The sequence below is a fragment of the Muscardinus avellanarius genome (genome assembly GCF_963383645.1).
Source record: "Muscardinus avellanarius genome assembly, chromosome: 5".
Lineage (NCBI taxonomy): Eukaryota > Metazoa > Chordata > Mammalia > Rodentia > Gliridae > Muscardinus > Muscardinus avellanarius.
Window position 1 is genome coordinate 47,483,964 of NC_137790.1, and position 23,405 is coordinate 47,507,368.

General features: G+C 36.9%; 1 protein-coding gene across 1 annotated transcript in view; it reads left to right on the forward strand.

The window, feature by feature from the left end:
* CRYBG3 (crystallin beta-gamma domain containing 3) overlaps positions 1-23,405 on the forward strand; it is a gene marked incomplete at both ends in the record, with an annotated part of 116,312 nt that overhangs the window by 59,723 nt on the left and 33,184 nt on the right. Inside the window, 8 exons of the mRNA XM_080696491.1 lie at positions 3,925-4,061; positions 5,275-5,389; positions 6,744-6,779; positions 9,538-9,668; positions 12,401-12,527; positions 21,166-21,308; positions 21,417-21,543; positions 22,807-22,839. Coding sequence (XP_080552617.1) covers positions 3,925-4,061; positions 5,275-5,389; positions 6,744-6,779; positions 9,538-9,668; positions 12,401-12,527; positions 21,166-21,308; positions 21,417-21,543; positions 22,807-22,839 — 849 coding nt within the window. The remainder of the gene's footprint in view (positions 1-3,924; positions 4,062-5,274; positions 5,390-6,743; positions 6,780-9,537; positions 9,669-12,400; positions 12,528-21,165; positions 21,309-21,416; positions 21,544-22,806; positions 22,840-23,405) is intronic.

Consider the following 23,405-nt stretch of genomic DNA (forward strand, 5'->3'; position numbering starts at 1 on the left):
CTGCAAATGAGCTAGCTCACTAGATATCCCTTGAGATGAAGAATTAGTTTGTAGGTGGAATCTTCTGGGATTTGTACAGCTTGTGGTTTTGTGCCTGCCTCTCTTCTGGGATTTGTACAGCTTGTGGTTTTGTGCCTGCCTCGTGAATATCAGGCACCCTGCCAAGCTTAGAGGGGAAAATGAGTAAGATTTGGCAATTAGCCACCCTCCCAACTGCCCCCCTAAATCAAACATGAGTACAATCAAGCAAGTTTAATCTGGCGAGCATAGGCATTTGAGTTGATATTTGCACATCAGCCATTTTTTAGCATATATTATAAAATAAGCCATGCTTCTATTTTTTCCCTTCATTCACTTTTTAGTTTTAGAACTAAACATTTCAGTTAAAAGTTGCAGCATTCGTGCCCACATCTTCACTGGCTAAGAACTTTTGATGAGGAAGGAAAACAAAATCTTTATACATTGATCAGAAAAGGCACAAACATTGTTCTAAACATTCACAAAGCAAGGCATCAAACCTTTTCCCTTTTTGCCAACTTTACCAAAATTCTGCCTGCAGATACTCTCAGTTTCATAGTGGCTGTTGCTGTGCCAGATTCACCGAGGACTGTGACAACTTGACCTTGTTTTATCCTCTTAGTCACACTCATCTGAGTAGTCCAAAATTTGTCCTTTAACCCATCATGTTCCATCTTCCCATATTAGAGGACAGCTGTGAAAACCTACAGAATTTTATAGGATACCTAGGAAATGGCTCAGCATTAAGGTTTCGTAGGTTTCCTATATAGGGAATTGTGAAACACGATGAATTAAAGATGGTGATGTTTACAGTGTATTCACTTAGCCACTTAAAAGTGTTAAAATTGCTGTGTCTGTGAACAGGTACTTCAGATACACCTCTGTTTTCAGCGGTTATAGATTCCACTCACGTCTGGTCTTTGCCCCCATTGAAAGTATTTGGCAGTGGGAGTGTCCATGCACTGAATCTTGACACCAGTGCTTTCTTTTCTGAGAGTAAAATAAAGGAGTATTGCAAATTAATTGTATTCATGCACTTAAAGTTCTTTTAAAAGGTATCACATTCTTATGCACATTTAGGTTGTGCATACTTCATTAATGAACCAAGGAGAGAAAGATCATTGTTAGATCAGGAACTAATGGTATCATATGCAAAGTAAAAACAACGATTTCCTTACTGTTTTTGTCAAACAGAGTTCATTCCTACTATGTTTAGCCCTTAAAACTTTGTCTCCATTTCTTCTGCTTGTCACAGTAGTCTAAGTTTGCACGTTTTACCAGGATACATTTGGAAAGTATAGCATGACTAGAAAGGTCTGGGAGGAAGCCAATAAAGGGTTAAGAGTAAACTGTTTATTGTTGCTAGGTTACTGTAAGTGTCCTTCAGTTGTTAGTGTCTGACTGCTTTTGTCTATTAAGGATTGTACAAGTCTTGGAAAATATGCTATTTCTTTTAATAGCCACCATGAAGACAAAAGTTAGCAAAATCTTGTGCATTCAACTCAAGCAAAAATTAGACATGCAGTAAAAAGAGCCGAGGCCCCATGCTTTCTTATTTTTGTTTATTTTCATTTATTTTAGCCATCATTATGTTTTGTTGCTATGCTGTTTCCTTCTGTGCTGTCGATATAAATGCCTCCTAGCTTTTTCCTTTTTAAAGTACACCACCCAAACATTGTTTGTATAACACAATGCAGAGGAAACTTGTGTGTGAGACACTTAGTTATGTATGCTGTTACTGTACCTCAGATCCCTGGAGAGACATTAGGATGGCAGTGTTTGAAATAATGTTAATAGGACTCTATTATTAATAGCATACAAAAGACCATTGAAGATTGACAGGTGACTGTTCTGGACCATTTAAGGCTATTTTTGAAATGAAACTTTGGGGAGGAAAACATGCTTTTATACTTTAAAAGAGATTTTAGGTTATGTTTCTTTGAAATATATTGCATTTTAGAATTAATGTTCTGAAAATGAAATGTGTAAATTTGGTTGCTTTTATGTATTTTCTAAGGAAAGTAGAACCATTTATAAGGCATAATAATACACAACAAATGTGTGCTGTTATTATTTTAATGGTCTGTTTATATTCACCTTTTTTGGCCTAAACAGCATTACTTTGGAGAGATAATTGTGACATCATAATTTAACTAATAAAATTTGAATTTCAGGTATTAAATTTCCTAATGTGGTTCTGAATGTCCTGCATATGAGCACTGAAAAGTACTTTCATGTTCCAGTTAACATCCTAAATTGCTTTCCATATTAATGAGCATGATTGAGAACTCAGTTTGGGGAAAGGTTAAAGAATTTTAAAACGGCAAAACTTGTAATAAAAACAATTTTCAGTCTCGAATAAATGCCACCTGTGTTATTGCATTTACATATTTTATTAAAGTATATTCACTTGAACTTCACAATGTCATAGATGAGAACTGTGCTACTGAAACTTGAACTGTATAATTAAACACCAAGGAGTAATGAAGTAGATTGAATGTTCAGACAGAAGGGTATCCTTAATTTCAGAAAGGGGGAAAATAATTGTGATTTTTATTCCTTAAAAAAGAATGAGGTCTTTTTTGAATTATGACTTGACTGTTATGAAAGACATTTTTCTCTCCAGTGGAAATATGGAGAGCATCTGCAAAGCTTACTCAAGCTATGGTTGGGTGTCCAGAGAGCCTGGGGGTGAGATGACTGTGGGGGGGGGGAGAAGGAGTGTGGAGAGGCAAACAGAAAGATGAATTGGATGTGATTGGGTCTTGAGCCAAGGAGTGGCATGTAGAAAGCGGTGTTCTAACAAGTCCAGCTGTATAAAGGAGTGGTTCCTGCTTGATTGGTGATTGTGACTGGGGTCATTGTTGACTTTTGTACCACAACAGTGGAAATTTATAAGAGATGTGAGTGAAGTTTGAAAGGAAGATTTAAAAGCTAGGGAGAAAATGGGTCATAGGAGCAACTCTAAATGAAGAAGGAGATTCTATAGATGAGCAAATAAGATAATCGGAGGGGAGGGGAGGGGAGCAGAGGGAAATTCTCCAATGTTCATGATGCATATGAACAAACATATCAAAATCAATCACTAAGCCAAACATGAGAAGGAGAGTGGGGGAGGGAATTGGGAGAGAATTGGGTAATGGCTAACTGGGTGATGTATACATGTATGCCTCCACCATCTTGTATCCCATTAAGATGTATGACTACAGTGCACCAATAAAAAGTTTTAAAAAAGGAAAGGAAGGTTTGATAGGACATGCTGACAGCAGAAACTCTAGTCTTAAAGACTGATAGAGTGTGGGGTTACATTTCATAATGCCTTTATTCATCAAACCAATCTGCACTAGAGAAAACACAGTCCTACAAGTAGGAAAACAGATTTCCTTTACCCTCACCTCTAATTCCTCCTTCTTTTGTAACTGTAAATTAGATAAACACCCTGAAGGGGTAGTGCCTCTCTATTATTTATTTTTATGTCCCCCATGAGATTAGCTTTTATTTAACTCCCTTCCTCCCTTACAGCTTTGTTGTGCTTCTGAAAAGGAAGGCGTACAGACCTTTGGCACTCAGAGCCATTGTTAACTTTGGGCATTGCTTAATGGAACAAGTGTTTAAAAAACAAAGCAAAAAAAAAATGGGACAGTTTTATTCAGCAATAATGTTTATGATTTTCATATTATTAATGACTCTTTAGAAAAAAATTATTTAAAAAATGATGAAGGAGCAACAATATGTCCTTTATGTTTTTTTTTTTTTTTTGTGTGTGTGTGTGTGTGTGTGTGTGTGAAGAAATTCAGACAAACAATGAGAGTAATTGTAAGTGTATGTCCAGCGGGTTGAAAATACTAGCCTGTGTTTCTCTAGATGATTTCAAAGTCAAATTATTTATTTATTTTTTTTTCTCAGGATTGCAGCATTCCAGAGATAGAGCTTTGCCCACAGTCTGACCCAGGCTGCTGTCCTATCTACATACAGCGAGCAGTCCCCAATTTGGAAGAACTGAATATCCCCAAATCTGTGTCCTTCACTGTGAAGTCAGGAGTGTATGTCTCAGTTTCTCTTTATTATAGTGATTGGTGGCCACCAAACTTAGCTTTTTACTTCCTATTTCAATAGATGACATGTATATATTTCTGAAGTTTTAGTTAATTATTTCATTCATGCTCCCGGATAGCCAAGAAAGACTCCTGCAGGGTTTATAGCAGATTCTGTCTTGGTATCCACTTGAGGCTTTGGTGAGTGACTCACAGGAACAGGTATAAAATCTTCAGAGATAGGTCTTGATGAATGGGCCCATTATGTTTTTAGCCAACATATTTTGGGACTGAGAAATAAAACATGACCCTGGCCTCAAATTCTGGAGCCCGAAGTACTTCTAGAGTGCCTTGAGTGCTAAAGCCTTTCCGGTGTGAAGCACATGCCACTTTTTTGTTTGTTACTCCTCTGTAGGAACAAGGCAGGCGGTGTTAGTTTATGTTGTGCATGAATGGTTTGGTCCGAGGCTGCTTTGCTCCCTGCAGAGCACAGATTCTATTTGAAGCCTATCTGATTCCAAAAGTATCTGTAGGGCCATAGGTCTTAGTTCAGTCCAATTTGGTTCCTGTCATCAGAGCCTGTGGATTCCTAGTTCCGTGTGGTTACCTCTCCTCTATTTTATTGTTTTTTACTGTTTTAATGATGGCTGGTGTCCAATGTTGGGGTCATTGTAGTACAACTTTGTCTCCTTCAACCAGCAATTAGAACTCTTGGACTGAGCTAGTAATTGGCCCTATCCAGGAGAAACATCTGTAACTATCAGGCATAGCTGGGAGATAGATGAGTATTCCTGGTATAGTCAATCGATCTGATCTTGATTCTTAAAAATGGAGGCCAAGATGTAAAATTCCTAGTGGAATCCTTACCTCTGATTGTTCTTTTAAGTAAAGAAGTTTGATATAGTGCAGTGATAGTAATTTTTAATCATAATTGATTAGATTAGATTAAAAGTATCAAATGTTTTAGGCATTAGAAAATTCTAAGAAAAGTAATGCCCAACTCTTGAAAAACATGTTAGACTAATAGAGCAGATAACATATGAACATAAATATTTCCTAACATGTTAACTCTTGTTATAAGCTCTTAGGTTAATCACTGTGGGTGTGTTTTACTTGTGTAATTCTGTGATAGAATTTTTTTTTGGTAGTCCTCTTTACTCGTACAGAACTGAGCTGACATCTTTACTGTTATACTTTAACCCACCATTTATTTCTTACTCAGTTGGCTTGCCTATCCAGATATTAATTTTAAGGGACAAGCTACAGTTTTGGAGGAAGACCATGGGCTCTTTGAGATTTCTGCAGCAGAAATGAAATCATTGCATCCGCTTCAAATGGTAGGCAAATTAAAAAAAAAAAAAAACAAAAGCATTTCTTTCCCCAAGTATCCATGAATCTAAAATTCCAAATTAGAGAGTTGTGATGCTTGTTCATCTCATTCTTAAGCAATGAATGTGTGTACTACTGAATTGGCAAACTTTATTTTTCTGTTTCTATTGTAGAAAATGTCTGAATTTACCTTGTATTATGCCATATTTATCATAATACACACGTTTTATTTATAAGTATTATTTTGTGAAAATTCTAAATATTTAATGAGGTTCTGAATTGGTTGTGCAGATACTCATTAGGAAATTAGTTATAGTCAATTATACTTGACCACTACAGAAATGAATGATAAGCTCAACATTAATAATAAATGAGTAGGTTTGTCAGTATTTACTTTTCTTAAAGATATTAACTGCCTACAATATTGATTTATTTTGTGGCACACATTTTTTTTTTATTTTGAAGGGCAAACTCTTCAATTAAATGTTGACTGGATAACAGAACTTTTTTTTTTTTTTTGGTTGTTCTATGCCTTTCAAAAACAGAAACCAGGACAATTTAAGACATTTTAAGAAATATCACAATGTGGAGTAGAAAAAAAAATTTTTTTTCGGTACAGGAGATGGAACCCCAGGGGCATTCTAGCTACATCCCCAGCCCTACTTTTTAGTCTTTTTATTTTTGAAACAGGGTCTCACTGAGTCGCAAAGGGCCTCGCTAAGTAGCTGAATCTGTCTGGGAACCACGATCCTGTGGTCTCCACCGCCTCCTGAATGCTAGGATTACAAGCATGTGCTACCACGCCCAGCTAAGTAGAAATGTCTAAAATAAAATCACAGAATTAGGGATTTTGTGAGGAAGAGATTATTTTTTCTGCTGTAAAACATTGCCATCACAAAAGCATCAAGTGTGATTAAAAAGTGTGGATAGCCCAGTGCTCTCTCTACTCTAGAAAGCCCAATTAATTGTAGGGGAAACATTTTGATAATTGGCTTAGAAATCTGCTCTGCCAAGTGTGATTTCTAAATCTATGAGTAATTCTACTCTTGTTAGTGATACTCTTCAGTGGGTTTAAATCTCTAATTGCTTACATGTGCCCAAGGACTGAAGCTCAATTGTATTCCTTATACTCACTGTAATCTGGAACCTTTTAAAAATGTCTTGTTCCATCTACATTGATTGACATAGAGCAAACTGAATCAGTTTTGACTACTACAAAATGTTGTACTTAAAATTTCAAGTTTATTATAAATTTGACTGGTATGTAGTCTTAACCAATTATATTTTATATAACTTACATATGGATATGTCACAGTTACTTTTAAATATAACATGTTTAATACTAAAATATCTCATCTTTAGGGTGGGCTGAAAGTGGAAATGCCTATGAACTTAAAGGTAAGCCTCTTGGTATTTTTTGTTTTGTTTTGTTTTGTTTGTGTACCCTGAGCCTTTCTCTTATTTATTTTCTTATGTTGAAACAAGGTCTCACTAAGGTTAAATCCTGAATAGATTTTTGTAGCAGGTGAAAAAAATGGAACATTAATCTTTGAATATTTAGAATTATTAGAATAAAACGGTACCTGAAAGTATGATAATACCTACCTCATGGATGTTGGGGTTGTGGGAAGTTACTGCCCAAAATGTTTGCTGAGGGCTCCCCCCGGGGCTGCAAATGGGGAGTAGGGTTCAGTGCACAAAAGCAGAGGTCTTTACTGTTAGTCGCTCAAACCCACCCAGTGTATGCACATAGCAAGGGGATAGGTTTGAGTTTTGTTTGGAGGAGGGGTTTGAGCTGGCAGCTAGTCAAGTGGAGATATCTAGCAGGTATCTGGGAGGAGGGATAACTAGGAGGAGATCAAGACTGAAGAGGAGGTGTTGGTAGGTCTTAATCAGGGAAGTGTTCGTTTGTAAGGAGGAGTACCTGCCTGAAGGAGGAATAGAAGCAGTGAGAACTGGTGGCAGTGGTGCCAGGAGCAAACATATCTGAGAGAAGAAAGGAGGATATTTTTGCAAAATGGGTGTGAAGAGAGATAGGAAGAAAATCAGTGCAGCCATCAAAGATATAAACAGTCCTCCTTAGAGGTAAGTTGCAGCACCTCCAGCTGGAGGCCGGCATGGGAATAGGACTCACCCATCCTTCCCCTTTCCTCCAGAGCTAGACCCAACTCCTTCAGCCCCTCTGTGTCTGGGCTTCCTAATTTAAGAAACTGACTCTGATTTTCTCAGTCAAAGAGACAGAGTCTCTTAGAACTGCATACACATCTGTGTATTTCTAAAATACCTTGTCTGTATGTTAGAATCATACATACATGAGTTTTAAGAATATTAATGACTGGGCTCCACTTTCTGAGATACTATTTTGGCCTGAGGGGTGGTCAGAACTTTTCAAATCATCCCAGGTGACTTGAGAATGCAGCCAAACTTGCAAAAGGCTGATCTCTGAGTGACGCTTACTTCAGTCTCCTGGTCTGGTGAATTAGAACTTCAGGTAAGACAAGCTGAGTCTTTAGGCATTTGCAGTTTTGACAGGCCGTAGGCATATACAAATGAATTGGTTATGATAAATAACCATTATTTGCAAGTTGTTAGCTATTACTTAACATTGATAATGATTCAGTGGTTTACTCATCAAAGAATTAGTGCATTTTACTTAATTTGAACAATATACTTGCATGTAACATGTATTAAGCCCAGGAAAGCCAGGCTTGATGGTATATTTCTGTAATCCTAGCAGCTTGGGAGGTTGAGGAAGGAATATGGGAAATTGGAAGTCAGCCTGGGCAACTCTCAAGACCGTGTCTCAAAATAAAATTAATAAAGGGCCTAGAAATGTAGTTCCGTGGTAGAGTAGTTGCCTATCATGTGCAAAGCCCTGACTCTAACCCAGCACCACCAAACAAACAAATCATTGTCAATTCAAAGTGATAATGTGGAAGTCCCCTGTGATAACATGGAAAACAGCAAAATTATTATTTTTATTTATTCATGCAAACTTTTTTTTTTTACTCTTTATAATATTACCAGTTTTCAGAAATAAAGAAGGTATAACTTTTTGGCTTAGTGTATTTTATTTTATTTTTATAGTTCTAGGGATTGAACCCAAGGACATTCTACCTCCAATCTCCACCCCCAGACCTATTTTCTTTTTATTTTATTTTGAAATAGGGTCTCGCTAGGTTGATGAGAGTCTCACTACTTACTAAGGCTGTTCTTGAACCTTCAGTCCTCTGTCTCAGCCTCCCACGCACTGAAATTACAGGCAGTGTGTCACTGAACCCAGTGGTTTAGTATATTTAAGCATGGAGTCTTATTCACCAGGGTTTGGGGTTGCTAACTATGCACAAATTATTCCATTAGCTACAAATAGGACTAAGTGATAAAATGTGGGTAAATTAATGCTATTATCACTGTTACCACATCTACATATTTAGAGCAGTTGTTACTTGAGACAAAATAATAGAAGTGAAAGACTATATCAAGCCAAATATGAACTAAATGAAATGCTATAAATTTGTTCTCTACTGAAAGCACTGCTCCTAATTTTGAATTAAATATTTAATTAGCACATAATCTTTAATCATTTCTTACTTTTAGGAAGTTTTGTATTTAAATTTAAAATTTGATGTCTGTGTTTTCCTCAGTGAATACTAATGACCATATAGGCCATTAGTTATATAAGAAACAGTAAATGTTCTCTGAGCTCAGTAGATAATTTATTGTTATACTCTTGAAACTCCAGGGTGTTTTTATTTTTTAGGGGAAAATTCAATAGATAAGAGGACAGGATTTGAATACCAAATTCAATGCATGGGAATAAATGTACAAAGATAATTCAAGTATCAGTTATAAGACAGTTTAGCCTGTGAGATGGCCTTAGGATTTGGGTGACCAGAATGAGTATGACTAAGTAATCATACTCAGGTAAAACTAATATGAGAAAGGCGTTATTACTAATTAAGACATTTTATCTTTATGATGATAAGTAATCACATATTCCATGTGGCTCTCAGACACTATGCTATATTGTAAGTATGTATGAATAAAATCAAACTGATCCCTATTCATGTTGTATTCCTTAATGGCACTTGAATAAATCAGTAAGTACATATGTACTAAAGTATAAGCATAATTTTACTTTTTTCATATTTTTCAGGTTATTATTTACGAAAAACCTCACTTCCGTGGACAGACCAAAGACTTCAGCGAGCATATAGATTCTGTCTCTGATTTTTTAAAAAATGAAGACTTCCATGGGATTGGATCAATTCGTGTCATTGGTGGAGTGTGAGTATCAAATATTTTCAATATTTGATTTAGTAGTTTACTTTTGAAGATTAGCATAGAAAAGGTGCTAACCAGAACAAAATCAGCCAGTTTTATTCTGAAAATTTATATTCATTTTGTAATATAAGAAGTAGAAGCACTACTTACTAATGGCTTTGCATGAGTTCTTTTTGGCTTTAAAGATTTTGAGATAGGATTGTAAAAACAAACAAAAAAAAGATTTTGAGATAGAAATGATTTTCTATACTTCATACTTCACTACTTAGCACTTCTAAACACAGTATAGAAGACAAGAATTGTAAGAAAAAGTTATTTTTCATAGGTTATAATCATGAGTGAGAACCCAGGTTTTGTCCTCTATTCTGTTGATATGAGGACCTTAGTTGACTTACATGCTAGGGACCTTGGCAATGAGCTGTCTCTCTTGGGGTTGTGTTTCCAAAATCTAGAAGTTTTGTGACCATTCATCCCTGAACTGCTCTTGAAGAAGCCTTCTTAGAATAAACACATGTATAATTATCACTGCTCACATGGAAAACAATGGAGAAAAACTTTCCTCAAAGATTTCTTGCCATTGTCAGCCCAGTGCTGGAATCCTTCCAGAAATATTCTGTCTCTCCACACATTGGTTATTTTGGAATATTGATTCCTTTTAGTTTCAAACATTGACATCTGTTGATATTTGCTTTAATATCATATGACTTGTTTATGCTCCTATAACAAGTGATGCTACCAAAATATTTATAGTCATAAAATAACTATCTAAGGTCATTTAAGGTTGTGTGTGTATGTGTGTGTGTGTGTGTGTGTGTGTGTGTGTGTGTGTATACATACATACATACACAGGCTCAGCTTTGGTGATTTCTAGCAGCAAATTAAGTGATGGCCATCCCAGCCAAAATGAAAATGTAGGAGACCATAATACAGTTGAGATGTAAGCCATCTTGATAACTGGTATGGCACAGTGATAATCATTTAATGGCTAATCCTTGAATTTTTAAGAATGCACTTAGGCCTTAAAGAACAAATATGGTATGGTAAAACACATCTTGATTATGTTGCATTCATTTATAATCTCCTAAAATTTGTGAACACATATGCTTCTTATTAACTCTGAATGTTTTTCCCATTATCTAGATAGGCTTAATACTAGTTTTCTATTTTATATTAAATTATCTGCTAAAATTCAGTGTAATGAATATTGTTAATCTCTAAACTTCTTACAGCTATTTTTTAAATTTCAAAAACCATGGCCCATGGTGTATAATACATTGAAATGGATTTGTGTTTGTATGTATGTGTGTGTATGTATGTGTGTTTTGGTGTTTGAACCCAGGGCCTTGTGCAAGATAGGCAAACTTTCAGCCACTTATCTATAATATCTCCATCCTTTCTTTTAATTTACTTATATATTTTTAGTGTGATACTGGGGATTGAACCTAGAGGTATTACACATCTGAGCTACCTTTGGTTTTTAGGTTTATTCCAATTCATGAGGATTAGGCCCTACCATACACAGAGAAAACAAGAGATTAAAGAATAATAAAAAGAATATTCTTATTTTGTGCTTTATGAAAACTGTTCTTTGGATGTTTTTTATATCTTCATAGTAGGGGAGAGGGGGGAAAAAAAAAACAGAAGCAGGCAGCCTTCCCTTGGTTTTATTTTGACGAGCTCCTGAATTCAGAAGTCCTCAACTCTGGAGCTAAAAATAGTCATCCTTAAACCAGGAATGGTGCCACAAGCTTATAATTCCAGTATTTTGGAGGCTGAGACAGGAGAGTCGCAGGTTTGTGGCCAGCCTCAAACTTAGTGAGTCCCTGTGTCAAAACAAAAAAAAAGGACTAGGGTTGTAGCTCTGGTTTCCATCCCCACTATCGCACATAGATACACACACACACAATCATTCTTAGAATCTGTGTATGAAGGGTCCTACTCTGTGGATTGCAGCAGCTTAACATGTTTTATGAGCCATCTATGCCCACAGTGCATTGTAGATTTACTACACAAAAAGTTAAAATTCCTAGAGGAGCTGCTCAGTATCTTTTACTGATACTTTTAGATTAGAAGTCAGGAAGTTTGTGTCCCTGGAAAATATTCTGCCACAGTGCTTCCTGTTTCCATGATAAGCACTGATAAAACAGACCAACATTTCCCCACCCTAAGTATTTACAGAAGTCTTTGTATACATGTAGGGCACCAGGACTCATACCAGCTCTGTGACATTTCTCAGTTCCTCCTTGGTAAACCTTCCTGTATTGTGGTTTTGATCTGCAATCTGGTGAGAGGTTCCTTTGACTGAAACCCTGACTAAATGGTTAATAGAGTAGTCATTTTGTGGTTCCAGAAGGGCTTAATCAAAATAGAATGGTAGTCTGGGTCTCTGTGAGATTGTAACTTTTTTCATTGGCCATATGTGCTTTCTATTATTTTCCCTTGGCACCCTGTTCTCTGAGCATGTTGAAATGTGAAAGCAAGTCATGCTACAAGCATTTAATGAGCTTGTGCTGTTGCAATTCTACAATTAACCTTTTGTTAGGAAAAAACCTCTAAAGTATAAAAATTATTGACCCATGAAGCCCATGCTATTTTCCTATCTATGTAAATAGAAACAAAGCTGATGTGTTGCTTTTTAGAATATGGAGATAAACAACTTGGTGCCTCATCATGATTTTTTTTCTTTCTTGACTAATTTTATTAATGGCTGAAATGAATGTCTCCTCTGTTTCTAGGTGGGTTGCCTATGAAAAAGAGCATTTTAAAGGCCAGCAGTTCCTGCTTGAAGAAGGAGACTTTGAAGATAGTAATGCTTGTGGGGCATTAAGTGGCCCCATCTTGTCTTTCCGCTACTTACAAGCTGTGAGTTTGCTTCCTTAATCTAATTTTCTGCCTATTTTATGTTTTTATGTAAATTGGACATGACTGCCGATTGAGGTTATAAAATGTTTCTAGCACTGGAGAGCATTAAGCTAAACTGAATGTGACTTGCCTGTTGTTCCTAACTGCCATGATTATTATGGAGTATTTATGTTTTACGTTGTACCGTCATTTGCATAATCATTTTTCAAGCATCTGATTTATTATATGTGTTGTGCTGGGTGCTGAACATGTAGCATCTGGAGAACCAGCCTCCAGACCCCAGAGCAGGCAGCTTGTTAGGGAAGACTGAATATGATGTTGACAGTGTTTGACTATGATTGGACTTAGTGCTGAGAGTACCCAGGGAAAGGTCACTTGGTCAATTATCTCCACTTGGAGTAGAGAAGGCATCATGGCAGAGATGACTGCTGAGCTGAAGTTTTATGTTTGGAAAGGAGTTGCCTAAGTAGAGAAGTCCTAGGACAGGATGAAAGGCAAAAGCAGGTGCAGTTTAGCAAAAGATTAACACATCAATGTGTGTAAGGTTAAGGTTGTAAGTGATTAGTTCTTAGCTGGAGTGTGATTTTGCCCCTTGTGGCCATTTGGCAGTGTCTAGAGACATTTTGGATTTTCATGTCTGGGGGAGTGTGGTGCTACTGATATATAGAGGGTAGAAGCCTAGGATCCTGACAAATAGGGGTAGAAGAAACCAAGGGTCCCTACAATGTGAAGCACAGCCTCCAACAATAAAGTGATGAGGCCCAGAATGTTAATGGTGCAGAGGTTGAGAAACCTTCGTGTAAATAAAACTGTCCTGTGTTTAGGGAAATGCAATTAGGTCTGGATGTTAGGACTTTTGGAAGATGAGTCCAGAGCCAGTTAACGAATGCCATAGTGACATATTGAGCAATTCAGATTGCTTTCCTTGAGGTCTCCATGAGCTATTGGTGGACCTCAGGCCTAGAGAACATGATTGGATTAATGGTTTAGAAAGATGTGATTTTGGTGACTGTACCAAGAAATGGCATGAGAGAGGTCAGGCTGAAGGAAGAGATCCAGAATGTTACAGGACACCAGGCAGAGCTCGATGAAGGTGCAAAGAGGAGATAGAGTGTACTTAGGGTTTCAGGGCTTATCAAATGTCGTTTACTTTTCTGACCAGGACTGTGGACTTTTAATATGTTCAGGGGGAATTTTTTTTTTTTTTTTTTTTGGTGGTACTGGGGTTCCTGGAAGCCCTTCTACTTGTGGGCTACACTCCCAGACCTATTTTTACATTTTTTATTTGGAAACAGGGTCTCCTAAGCCAGTGCGCGCAGCTGGCTTCAAACCTGCGCGATCCTCCTGTCTCTGCCTCCCAAGCGCAGGGATTACAAACGTGTGCCACCACGCCCGGCCATGGGGAATTTTTTTTTTTATTCAGGAGTTATCGCTGCAATGTTTTTAAGTAATCTTTACACATATCCACTCTTAAACTCTCTGGAAGGTCTCTGGAGCACTCCGTAAGGGAATTGTCTGAATGGCAGAGAGATCCCTCGGTCCACATAGACTTTATTTTACTTTTTGTTTTTTATTTTTGACGGTACTGGAGATGGAACCCAGGGGCATTCTACTTCTGAGCTACACCCCCAGCCCTATTTTTAATTTTTTTTAAATTTTGAAACAGGGCCTCACTATGTAGCTGATGCTGTCCGCGAACTGTGATCCTCCAGTCTCTATCTCCTGAATGCTGGAATTACAAACGTGCACCATCACGCCCGGCTCCACATAGACTTTAGATGAGCTCAGGGATTACGTGTGCTGGCCTTTTAGGTTTCTGTCTTTTGGGGCCAATAGCAGCCCTGTCACATCCCCTAATCCTGTTAAGAAGGAGGACTTAGTGGAGAGAAGCAGCACAGGGAGCAAGGGAACATTTTGTTATAAAGGATACTTCAGTGCAAGAAAGTTGAATCAGAAACAAGTTCTGTCTGAAGGAAGCATTGGGAAGTTCATTAAAGAGTTAGTGTCCTGGGATCCCTTGACGAACAAGAGGTGTCTGACTTGGAAAGTATGTAGTGCACAAGCGCCACAGATTTTCTCTACTTATACAAACCTTACTTGATAACTAAAAGACAAGCAAAACAAAATAAAACAGGACCTTCTTGCTTCTTTAGAAATCTATGTCCATGACTCAAAGCATCATCTACCTAGTATTTTATAATCTAAAACTTTCCAACTAATTAAGAAAAAATTGGGTGGGAGTATACTTGGGACAGAACCCATGGGTATTCTACTTTCAAGCTACACTCCTAGCCCTATTTTTTATTCTTTATTTTGAAATAGGGTCTCACTGAGTTGCAAAGGGCCTCACTAAGTAGCTGAGGCTGTCCACAAACCATGATCCTCCTCTCACAGCCTCCCAAATACTGGGATTATAAACATGCACCACTATGCCTAGCTAGATGCTAGACATTTTTATCAATGGTTATGGTGTTATCTTCCAAAAATGACCGTGACTACAACCAAAAACTAACTAAAGGGCCAAGTAACTGGTTGGAATCTTCCAATAGTAGAAAATGTGGAAAGAAATAAACACTGTAATTAAATGGTTAAAAAATTAAAAGATATTTGATTCAGATAAAGACTATAATAACATACGTGAGAAATTGGTATAAATAATTACTTTCTTCTGTACAGAAATTTTGGAGCATCTACAAAAATGATGAGTTTTTATATAAATAAGTAAAAGTACCTTTCAAAGAAAAACTTCTAAGTCATATTTTTAAAAAAGATATTAGTTATTAAAATCCAGGTGGTCATGGTACATGTTTGTAATTCCAGTATTTGAGAAGCTGAGACAGGAAGATTAAGTTCTAGGCCAGTCTCTGCAACTTATTGAGGCCGTCAGCAACTTACACTCTGCTTCAGCATCTAAGGGAAGGTGGTATAGCTTAAAGTTAGAATGCCCTGGGTTCAATTGCCAGTACCACACAAATGCATAAAGAATGTTAGTTTTATCTTATAATTAAATACAGTCCTATTATATGTCAAATACTTATTAATGGATTTACTTTTATACTTTCACTAAGTATAAAACAAAGATTTTTATGAGTCCCGTCATACAGATTCAGCAACTGAACATCTTAGAGGTCAGGTACTGTCTCAGAGCTGTGGTTGGAGGACAGTCTGTATGACTCCAGAGGCCGTATCATATTATCTATTTTCATCATTCCAAATGCTGATACTTAAAAAGCACCTTGGTGGAAAACAGGGTTTCATTAGCCAAAGACTTATTAGCATTCTATTTGTAACTACTTAATGAAGGGTCACATTGCACATCAATATTCATACTTAATAAAGCACATATAGGACTTTTAGATAAATTTTCAAAATTTAAATTTATGTTCACTGAAACATTTAAAAGAAATGTATTAAAGCCCTATATTTTGAAAGCATAAAATTTACATGTATGTTTTGAAAAATGTTTTGAAAATATATCAAGTTATGTTTTGAAAAATGGCATACTCCTCAGATGTAGCATATGATTAGGAAGGAGGTATATTACATATTAGTCTGGGGATCAAATCAGGAGCTTTGTGCATGCTAGGCAAGCATCCTACTACTGAGCTACATGCTCAGTGCCTTGAGAAGGCGTTCTCAAGGCTCTTATGATTGTGGCAGCCTTAGAGAGTTAATAGGTAGAGCTGACATGAGACCTCTATCCCCCATGCAGACCCTCAAATGCCTGTCATCTGGGAAAGAGTGAAGCATAATTTTTACAATCTCACTTGAAGTAATACTTAATAAACAAGAGTTCAGGTACTGCATGATGCAATGCAATTTTCAAATATCCTGGCTTCAGTACATGGAACACTCAGGTTTTACTAAGGTCAAATACCAGACATGTTTCTTAGGGATAATGTGATCTGTGTCATGAAGTGCTTTGGAGAGGACAACCAGAAATGTGTTTCTAGTTCCAAATGAGTCATTCAGATATAATGGCTTAGAGTCAGTTAATTTTAAAGTAGAGAAAGGACCAAAAGGGATTTAGCAGAATTTAGGCTCCAGCAGTTGAGGAATTTTTATTTCTTGGCCTCCTCAATAAACTTTTTTTGGTGTCCTTGTTTTTCCTCAGTATTATGCCAGCTTAACTTTTAGATTAGCTTCTCCTGTGCCTTTCAGACTTTGGGCCTCTTTTCAGACCTCTGAAACTAGGTAGTATGCAGCGGAAGCCAGGTTTTCTCCCTGGTTAGTGGGCACAAGATACCCACTGGAGTCCATCATGTTCCCCACACAGTTTTGCAAAACATAATTTGATAAATTTTTAAAGCACTTTTCAAAATATACACTACATACAATGGTTGTAGTGTAAGCTCATGGGGTTGGTGAGCTAGGGGGTTTTATGGAATTTAAAAATAATCAAATTACTGATTCCTAAAACTTATCTTTGGGCTTGAGGCAACTGCAGATTTATTTTTCTTAACAGTAGGAAGTGCTCTATTCGAGACTGTTCTAAACCACTCAAATGCTTTAAAAATATAAAATGGAATGCAGTTTTTAAAGCCAGTCCATTGTTGCTTATTCTTCTTGAGCAGAAGAGAGTTTCATTATAACCTGAAGACTTTCAATTTTGTTTAATTGTGCCTGGAAAAGTAAGGCTGTTTGTATCTAAGTAACTTTAAAACAAGGGCTTACCCTGGAGAGGAATGTGTAGTTGTTTTATCAAAAAAAATTTGTTTGCATATTATATACCATACTCGGTACATGTGACTTCTGGGGGGCCTATCCATAGGTGATTGGATCCAAATTGACACATGATCCTGAGCATATGAGTCAGCTCACTAGCGATCAGCCCAGCAGTCACACTGTATCAAGGGCAACCAATCAACTAGCTCAGATATAATGCCTTTGGTAGTTTTGAGAGAAAAATCCAAAGAGGGACAAAACCTGGAGAGTTGCTCAGAAAGGGAGAAAAACTTAGAAAATGATGGAAGACAAGAGCTACAAGGCAAGGAAAGCTACAAATTAAAAAAAAAAGTAAAGATGGAAAGAGGAAAGTGGTACCATGTAGGAGATGCCCGTGGTACTTCCAGGTCTCTGGGAATGATAAACCTTTTGAGACAGATACACACAAAGGCCGGCTATCTGAATCTATTTGTTTGTGGACCTGTATGCTGCCGGCACTTGTACCTGACAGTGGACTCTGCTACAGTGGGTACCCCAACTCTGCTCAGCTCCAGGCTGCAGTGATGCCTGTGCCCTGTGCACCGCAGTCCACAGAGTGGCTGTGCACATCATTGCTGACATCAAGTACATTCCAGCACAGCACATGGTATTTCTGAATGATAGGGTGCAAACACAACACACAGGCATATGTCTCTATCTTTTTATGTCTTTGTTCTGTTTTACTCTAGTATAACATAGTTATATCCAGGTTTGTTGGTGTGGTTCTCAGAGTGTAAACATCGTACTCAGTTGGGATTCTTGTCCTCGAAACTTTCAGGTAGAACACTTCTAGGCTCTAAGTCCTTGATTTCTTACTGAGCATTAGTGTGCACACTTGTAATCCCAGTAACTGGAAGGATGAGAAAAAGGTTGCAGGTTGGAGGCCAGTCTGAACAATTTAGTAAGACTCAAAAAATTAAAAGGGTTGGGGGTGTAGCACAGTGGTAGAACTCCTGGGTTCAGTCCCTATTGCATCATCATCATCATCATCAATCATCATAATACTTGATTTCCTGTTTATGAAGATGGCATTATATATATATATGTGTGTATATAAATATGTATCTGTATATATGTAAAGTCCAAGATTAGGAGAGCTCAGAAAAGATAAATGCAAAGAGTAATTAAAAAATAAAGTGTTATGTTAAATAGGAACAGAGATGGTGATAATGGTCAAGAATAAGTCTACCCAGCTCCCCTTTCTTTCTTTTTTTTTTTAAGAACCATGTGAATTACTGAAGGTGACAGGTACTCTTAGATTCTAAAGGTTTACTCTCAAGAAAGAATAAAAAATACAATATAGGTTAGATATTATTTTATGATAAAAATTTTAGGTAAAAAGCCTTTTATCTTTTACCTAAAATTCCAAAAGAAATTTGACCCAGCTTTGTCAGCAATTTAAATGTCCTTGAAAGTTGATTAAGTGATGCATATATATTTTTTTAAAAAGGTATGTTCTCCCACTCATTGCAGATTGTTTTTTGAACACTGTTTTGTTTATTCACATAAAATTACTGCATCTAGAAATCTGTTCATAGATTTTAAAGTATATTTATTCATTTATAAATAGATGTATTATATATGCATGCATGTATGTATGTATGTATGTATGTATGTATGTATGTAGTTTTGCAGTACTGGGGATTGAACCCAGGGGCATTCTACCTCTAAGCAATACCCTCATCCCTATTTTCTATTCTTTATTTTGAAACCAGGCCTCACTAAGCAGCTGAGGCTGTCCACAAACCACAATCCTCCTCTCTCAGCCTCCCAAATGCTGGAATTACAAATGCACACCACCATGCCTGGCTTGCATTTATTTATTTGTGTGTATATGTGTGATACTGGGGATTTAACCCAGGGTGCTCTACTTCCAAGCCACATTCCCAGCCCTTTTTATTTTTTGTTTTGAAACAGGATCTCCCTATATTTCTGAGGCTGTCCTTGAACCTGTGATCTTCCTGTCTCAACCTCCCATGTACTGGGATTACGGGCATGTGCCACCATGCCCAGCTTTTATAGTGTATTTATTTTTTCTTTTCTTTTTTTCTTTTTTGCAGGTCTGGGGATGGAACCCAGAGGCATATGACCTCTGACCTACACCCCCTGCCCAATTTTTTATTCTTTATTATGAAACAGGGTCTCACTGAGTTGCCGAGGGCTTCACTAAGTAGCTGAGGCTGTCAGCGAACTGCGATCCTCTGGTCTCAGCCTCCCGAATGCTGGGATTACAAGCGTGCGGCACCACGCCCGGCTTTTATAGTGTATTTAAAAGGACAAAAAATTGCTATTGTTGAGACTTAAAAGCTGATAATTTTTTTCTATAGGTCTAAGACTTGATTTATAAGCCATGAAATAATAGAAAATTTAAAAAATATATACGATATTTTCCATTGAAAAGTATGTATTCTAGAAGTCTAAAAAATATATAGGATAAGATGTTTGAATTTTTGTGAACTCAAAGAGAGCCACTCTTGATTTTAAGTTTCTTAGTCCTTTTTTGAAAAAAAAATTTATACAATTATGATATGACCCGTGATGATTAAGTTTGAGTTTTTACTGCACTCTTTTAGCTTCACATTAGTGTGTCACGTTGATGAAAGCGTAGGGGAGGTAAACGTGTAGACTTGGACGTGGTTCAGCCTCAGCTCCTTCCCAGCTTTATGTCCTTGGGCAACTAACTTCATTTCCTAAGCTGAGAAATGGGAATGATAGTAGTATAATCTCACATTTCAGCTTTTTTGAAAATAATATACATAAAGGATCTAGTAAGTAGTAAATATAGAATAATTTAATTGTTGGTTTGTTTAAAACCATAAATTATAGTTGATATTCCAACAACTGATGAATTTAAGAATATTTTATTAGCCAGGCGTGGTGGTGCATGCTTGTAAACTCAGCCTTCAGTAGGCTGGGACAGGAGGATCGTGGTTTGCATACAGCCTCAGCTACTTAGTGAGGCCCTTTACAATTCAGTGAGAGCCTGTTTCAAAATAAAGAAACAAAAAATAGGACTGGGGGTGTAGCTCAGAGGCAGAATTCCTCTGGGTTCCATCCCCAGTTCCGCAAAAAAAAAAAAAAAAAAAAATATATATATATATATATATATATATATATATATATATATATTATATACACATACATAAAATATATTATTATATATGTTATCAGACCATTCATTGGCCATTTACATTGTTCATAGATTTTCATTATTCTAAATAATGCATCTTTCCTTTTGGAAACTTTTCTTAAGAATTTCAGAATCAGTATGAACAGCTTTTTTTTAAACCTATTTCTAAAATAGGTTTTTAATTTATATTTCCACCATTATCTGATGGAACTGGATTTTTAGATCTTTTTAATTTTAAAAAGTAAAAATGGTATCTAATCATTTTAATTCGAATTACTTTACTGGTGAATATTGACATTTCTTTATTTGTTTTAATGTTATTCTTCTGCAAATATTCCTTGTCTTTCGAGATTTACCTGCTTGAGTCTTAGAGTTTTTCTAAGATACTTATTCTAATTCTCTTGACCCATAATTTTTTAAATTTTCTATCCTCATTTTTTAACAATCCATGTTTGGTTACACACATTTAATCTATTTTTTCTGTTACATTTGAGCTCATAAAATCATCTCCCACATGCACACAGTATATTAGTCACCATTTTCTCATGTAGTTTTGTTCTTTAGACACAAGCAAGACTTTATTTATTTTCCTGATTGAAGGTTATTTTCCTGATTGAAGGTTATTTTTGCTCCTAATCTATATAGGAATAGTGGCTGTTAAATTGTTTCCTGTGCCATTTAAAATTCTTCCTGGAATTATTTGTGTGTATATTACCCCATGAGTATGTGAAATTGTGTTTAGCTATGGCAGTCCATAGAACAAAATGCTTATGTTTTCCTAACCTTTCCTGTTCCTCTTCTTAGAATTTTATAGAATCTTCTATCACACTGTTTGAATCTGACCTAGAAAGTGGGAAGTTTATTGATATTACAAATCGGGACGTTTCTGATTTAGAAGAAATTGGCTTTGGCAGTGAAACAAGATCCATTCATGTTAAAAGCGGAGTGTAAGTTGTCCCCTGCTGGAGAACCATGAGAGTTTCTTTGATGCTTAAAGTTGTGGGTTGCTGGATTCTTTGTCACCTCTCTCTGTTTATTTTCTTTTTCCTTCATAGGTGGGTTGCCTACCAGCAGAAGTTCTTCTGTGGAGAACAATACATTTTAGAGAAAGGGACGTACAAGTGTTTTTTCGACTGGGGAGGATCAAATAATATAATCATGTCAATCCGACCCATTCAGCTGGTGAGTGAAGGATGAGTGATGGGCACTCAAATATGTGGAGCGGACAGTTTTTTTATTGGTACATAAGTCATACACCTGAATGGGATAGAAGATGGTAGAGGCAAACATGCACACATCACTCATTAGTGCTTCCCAGTCCCACCCCATTCCCTCTCCCTTCCCTTCTTTGGTTTGGCTTAGTGATTGACTGATATGTTTGTGAATGTACATCATGTACACTAGGGAATTTCGGAGCAGATATTTTAAAGTTGGATTGCTGATTTTTTTTTAATGTGGTACTGGGGATTGAATTCAGGGACAGTCTACTGCTGAGCTACACTCCCAGTCCTATTTTTATTTTTTATTTTATTTTATTTTATTTTATTTGTGAAACAGAGTCTCACCAGGTTGATAAAAATCTCACTTCTTGTTGAGGCTGTCCTCAAACCTGCAATCCTCCTGTCTCAGCCTCTCAGATACTAGGATTATAGGCATGCACCACCACACCCAACAGATTGTTGAATTTTATATATTAAAAATGAAATACCATATGATTTTGTATAGACTCTATACATAGTAGATACTCGTAAATTAGAGCGCTCTGTGATTCGATCAGTTCCTTCATTCAGCAGTGTTTATATAGTGTCTCTGTTATGCCAGACATGCCCCCCCACTGGAGATAAGAGGTAAATAAGACTGACTCCATGGCTTTCTAATCTCTTAGGGGAGATAGATGCACGGGCAACTAATTATGTGTGATTAGTGAGAAAAAATGAAGTGACATCGGGGAGGGCCTGGGCAGGGGTTTCTCAGTGCCTGGGGGGTTGAGGACTTTGCCACAGAAAAGGATGTACTGAGTGATATCTTAAAGGATAAAAGCAAGTTTTCTGGGCAGAAAGGGCATTTGAGAAAAAGGAAATAAATAATCTCCTTGTATACAGTCATGAAGTTGTAAAAGATTGTGGTTAGTTTGGGTAATAATAAACACTGCAGAATAATAAATATTCCCATGAAACAGTGGTCAGAAATTCAGACTCTTGTCTTTCTAATGGGCATCGGGTTCATTTTTGTATTACTTACAATATTACTCAAAATGATTTAGTCATAAAAACTAAATTTGCTGTAAGAAAATTCCATAGGTTATTTGAGGGTCATAGCCAGTTTAAGAAATCTAGTAAATTGGTCAGACCATTAAAATTTTTTTTCCAAGATATTTTCAAAACATTTCAAAAAGACAAGATTGTATGATTGCAGTTTTAAAAAATGTTTTAATCTATTTTTCAGGAACCACTTGGAATAAATGAACCTCCACATTTGGTATGTTTGAAAATATTCTCAACTTGTAATTGTTGGGCTGTTTACCCAAAACACTTATACCCTCCCTCTCAAATCTCCTTCTTCCCTTCAAATCACCTTTCTGTGTCCAGACAGCAGAGCAGTTTGCATTATCCTTGGTACCTGTGACCAGAGGAGCATCCTTCTTTGTCAGTGGTCACATTGGCCTGAGTTTGTCGCAGTATCTGTTTTTGCTTTTCTTTTCTCCTGCCAGGGCTGCCCCTCTCACCCTGTTAGGGTCATCTGAATCTGTTGCACTCTTCTATCTTATATCCTGTGGCCCATTCTTTTCTTCTTGTTACATTCGTACTCGGAGCAGCATTCTCTCTTGTCTCTGAAGGAGCGAAGAGCGTGGTGCAGTCTGTCTCGGCATGCATTCCCACGGGTGGCCCGTAGCGAATGTGCCCTGTAACACCTAAAGCACTAGTGGAGATGAAACTCTGCTCTTTGATATCTAATATCTGAATGGCTTGAAGGGGATTGAGTCATACTCTGGAACCTAACATTTGTTTATTTATCTCTTGAGGGCTAGAAATTGTGCCTTTTTA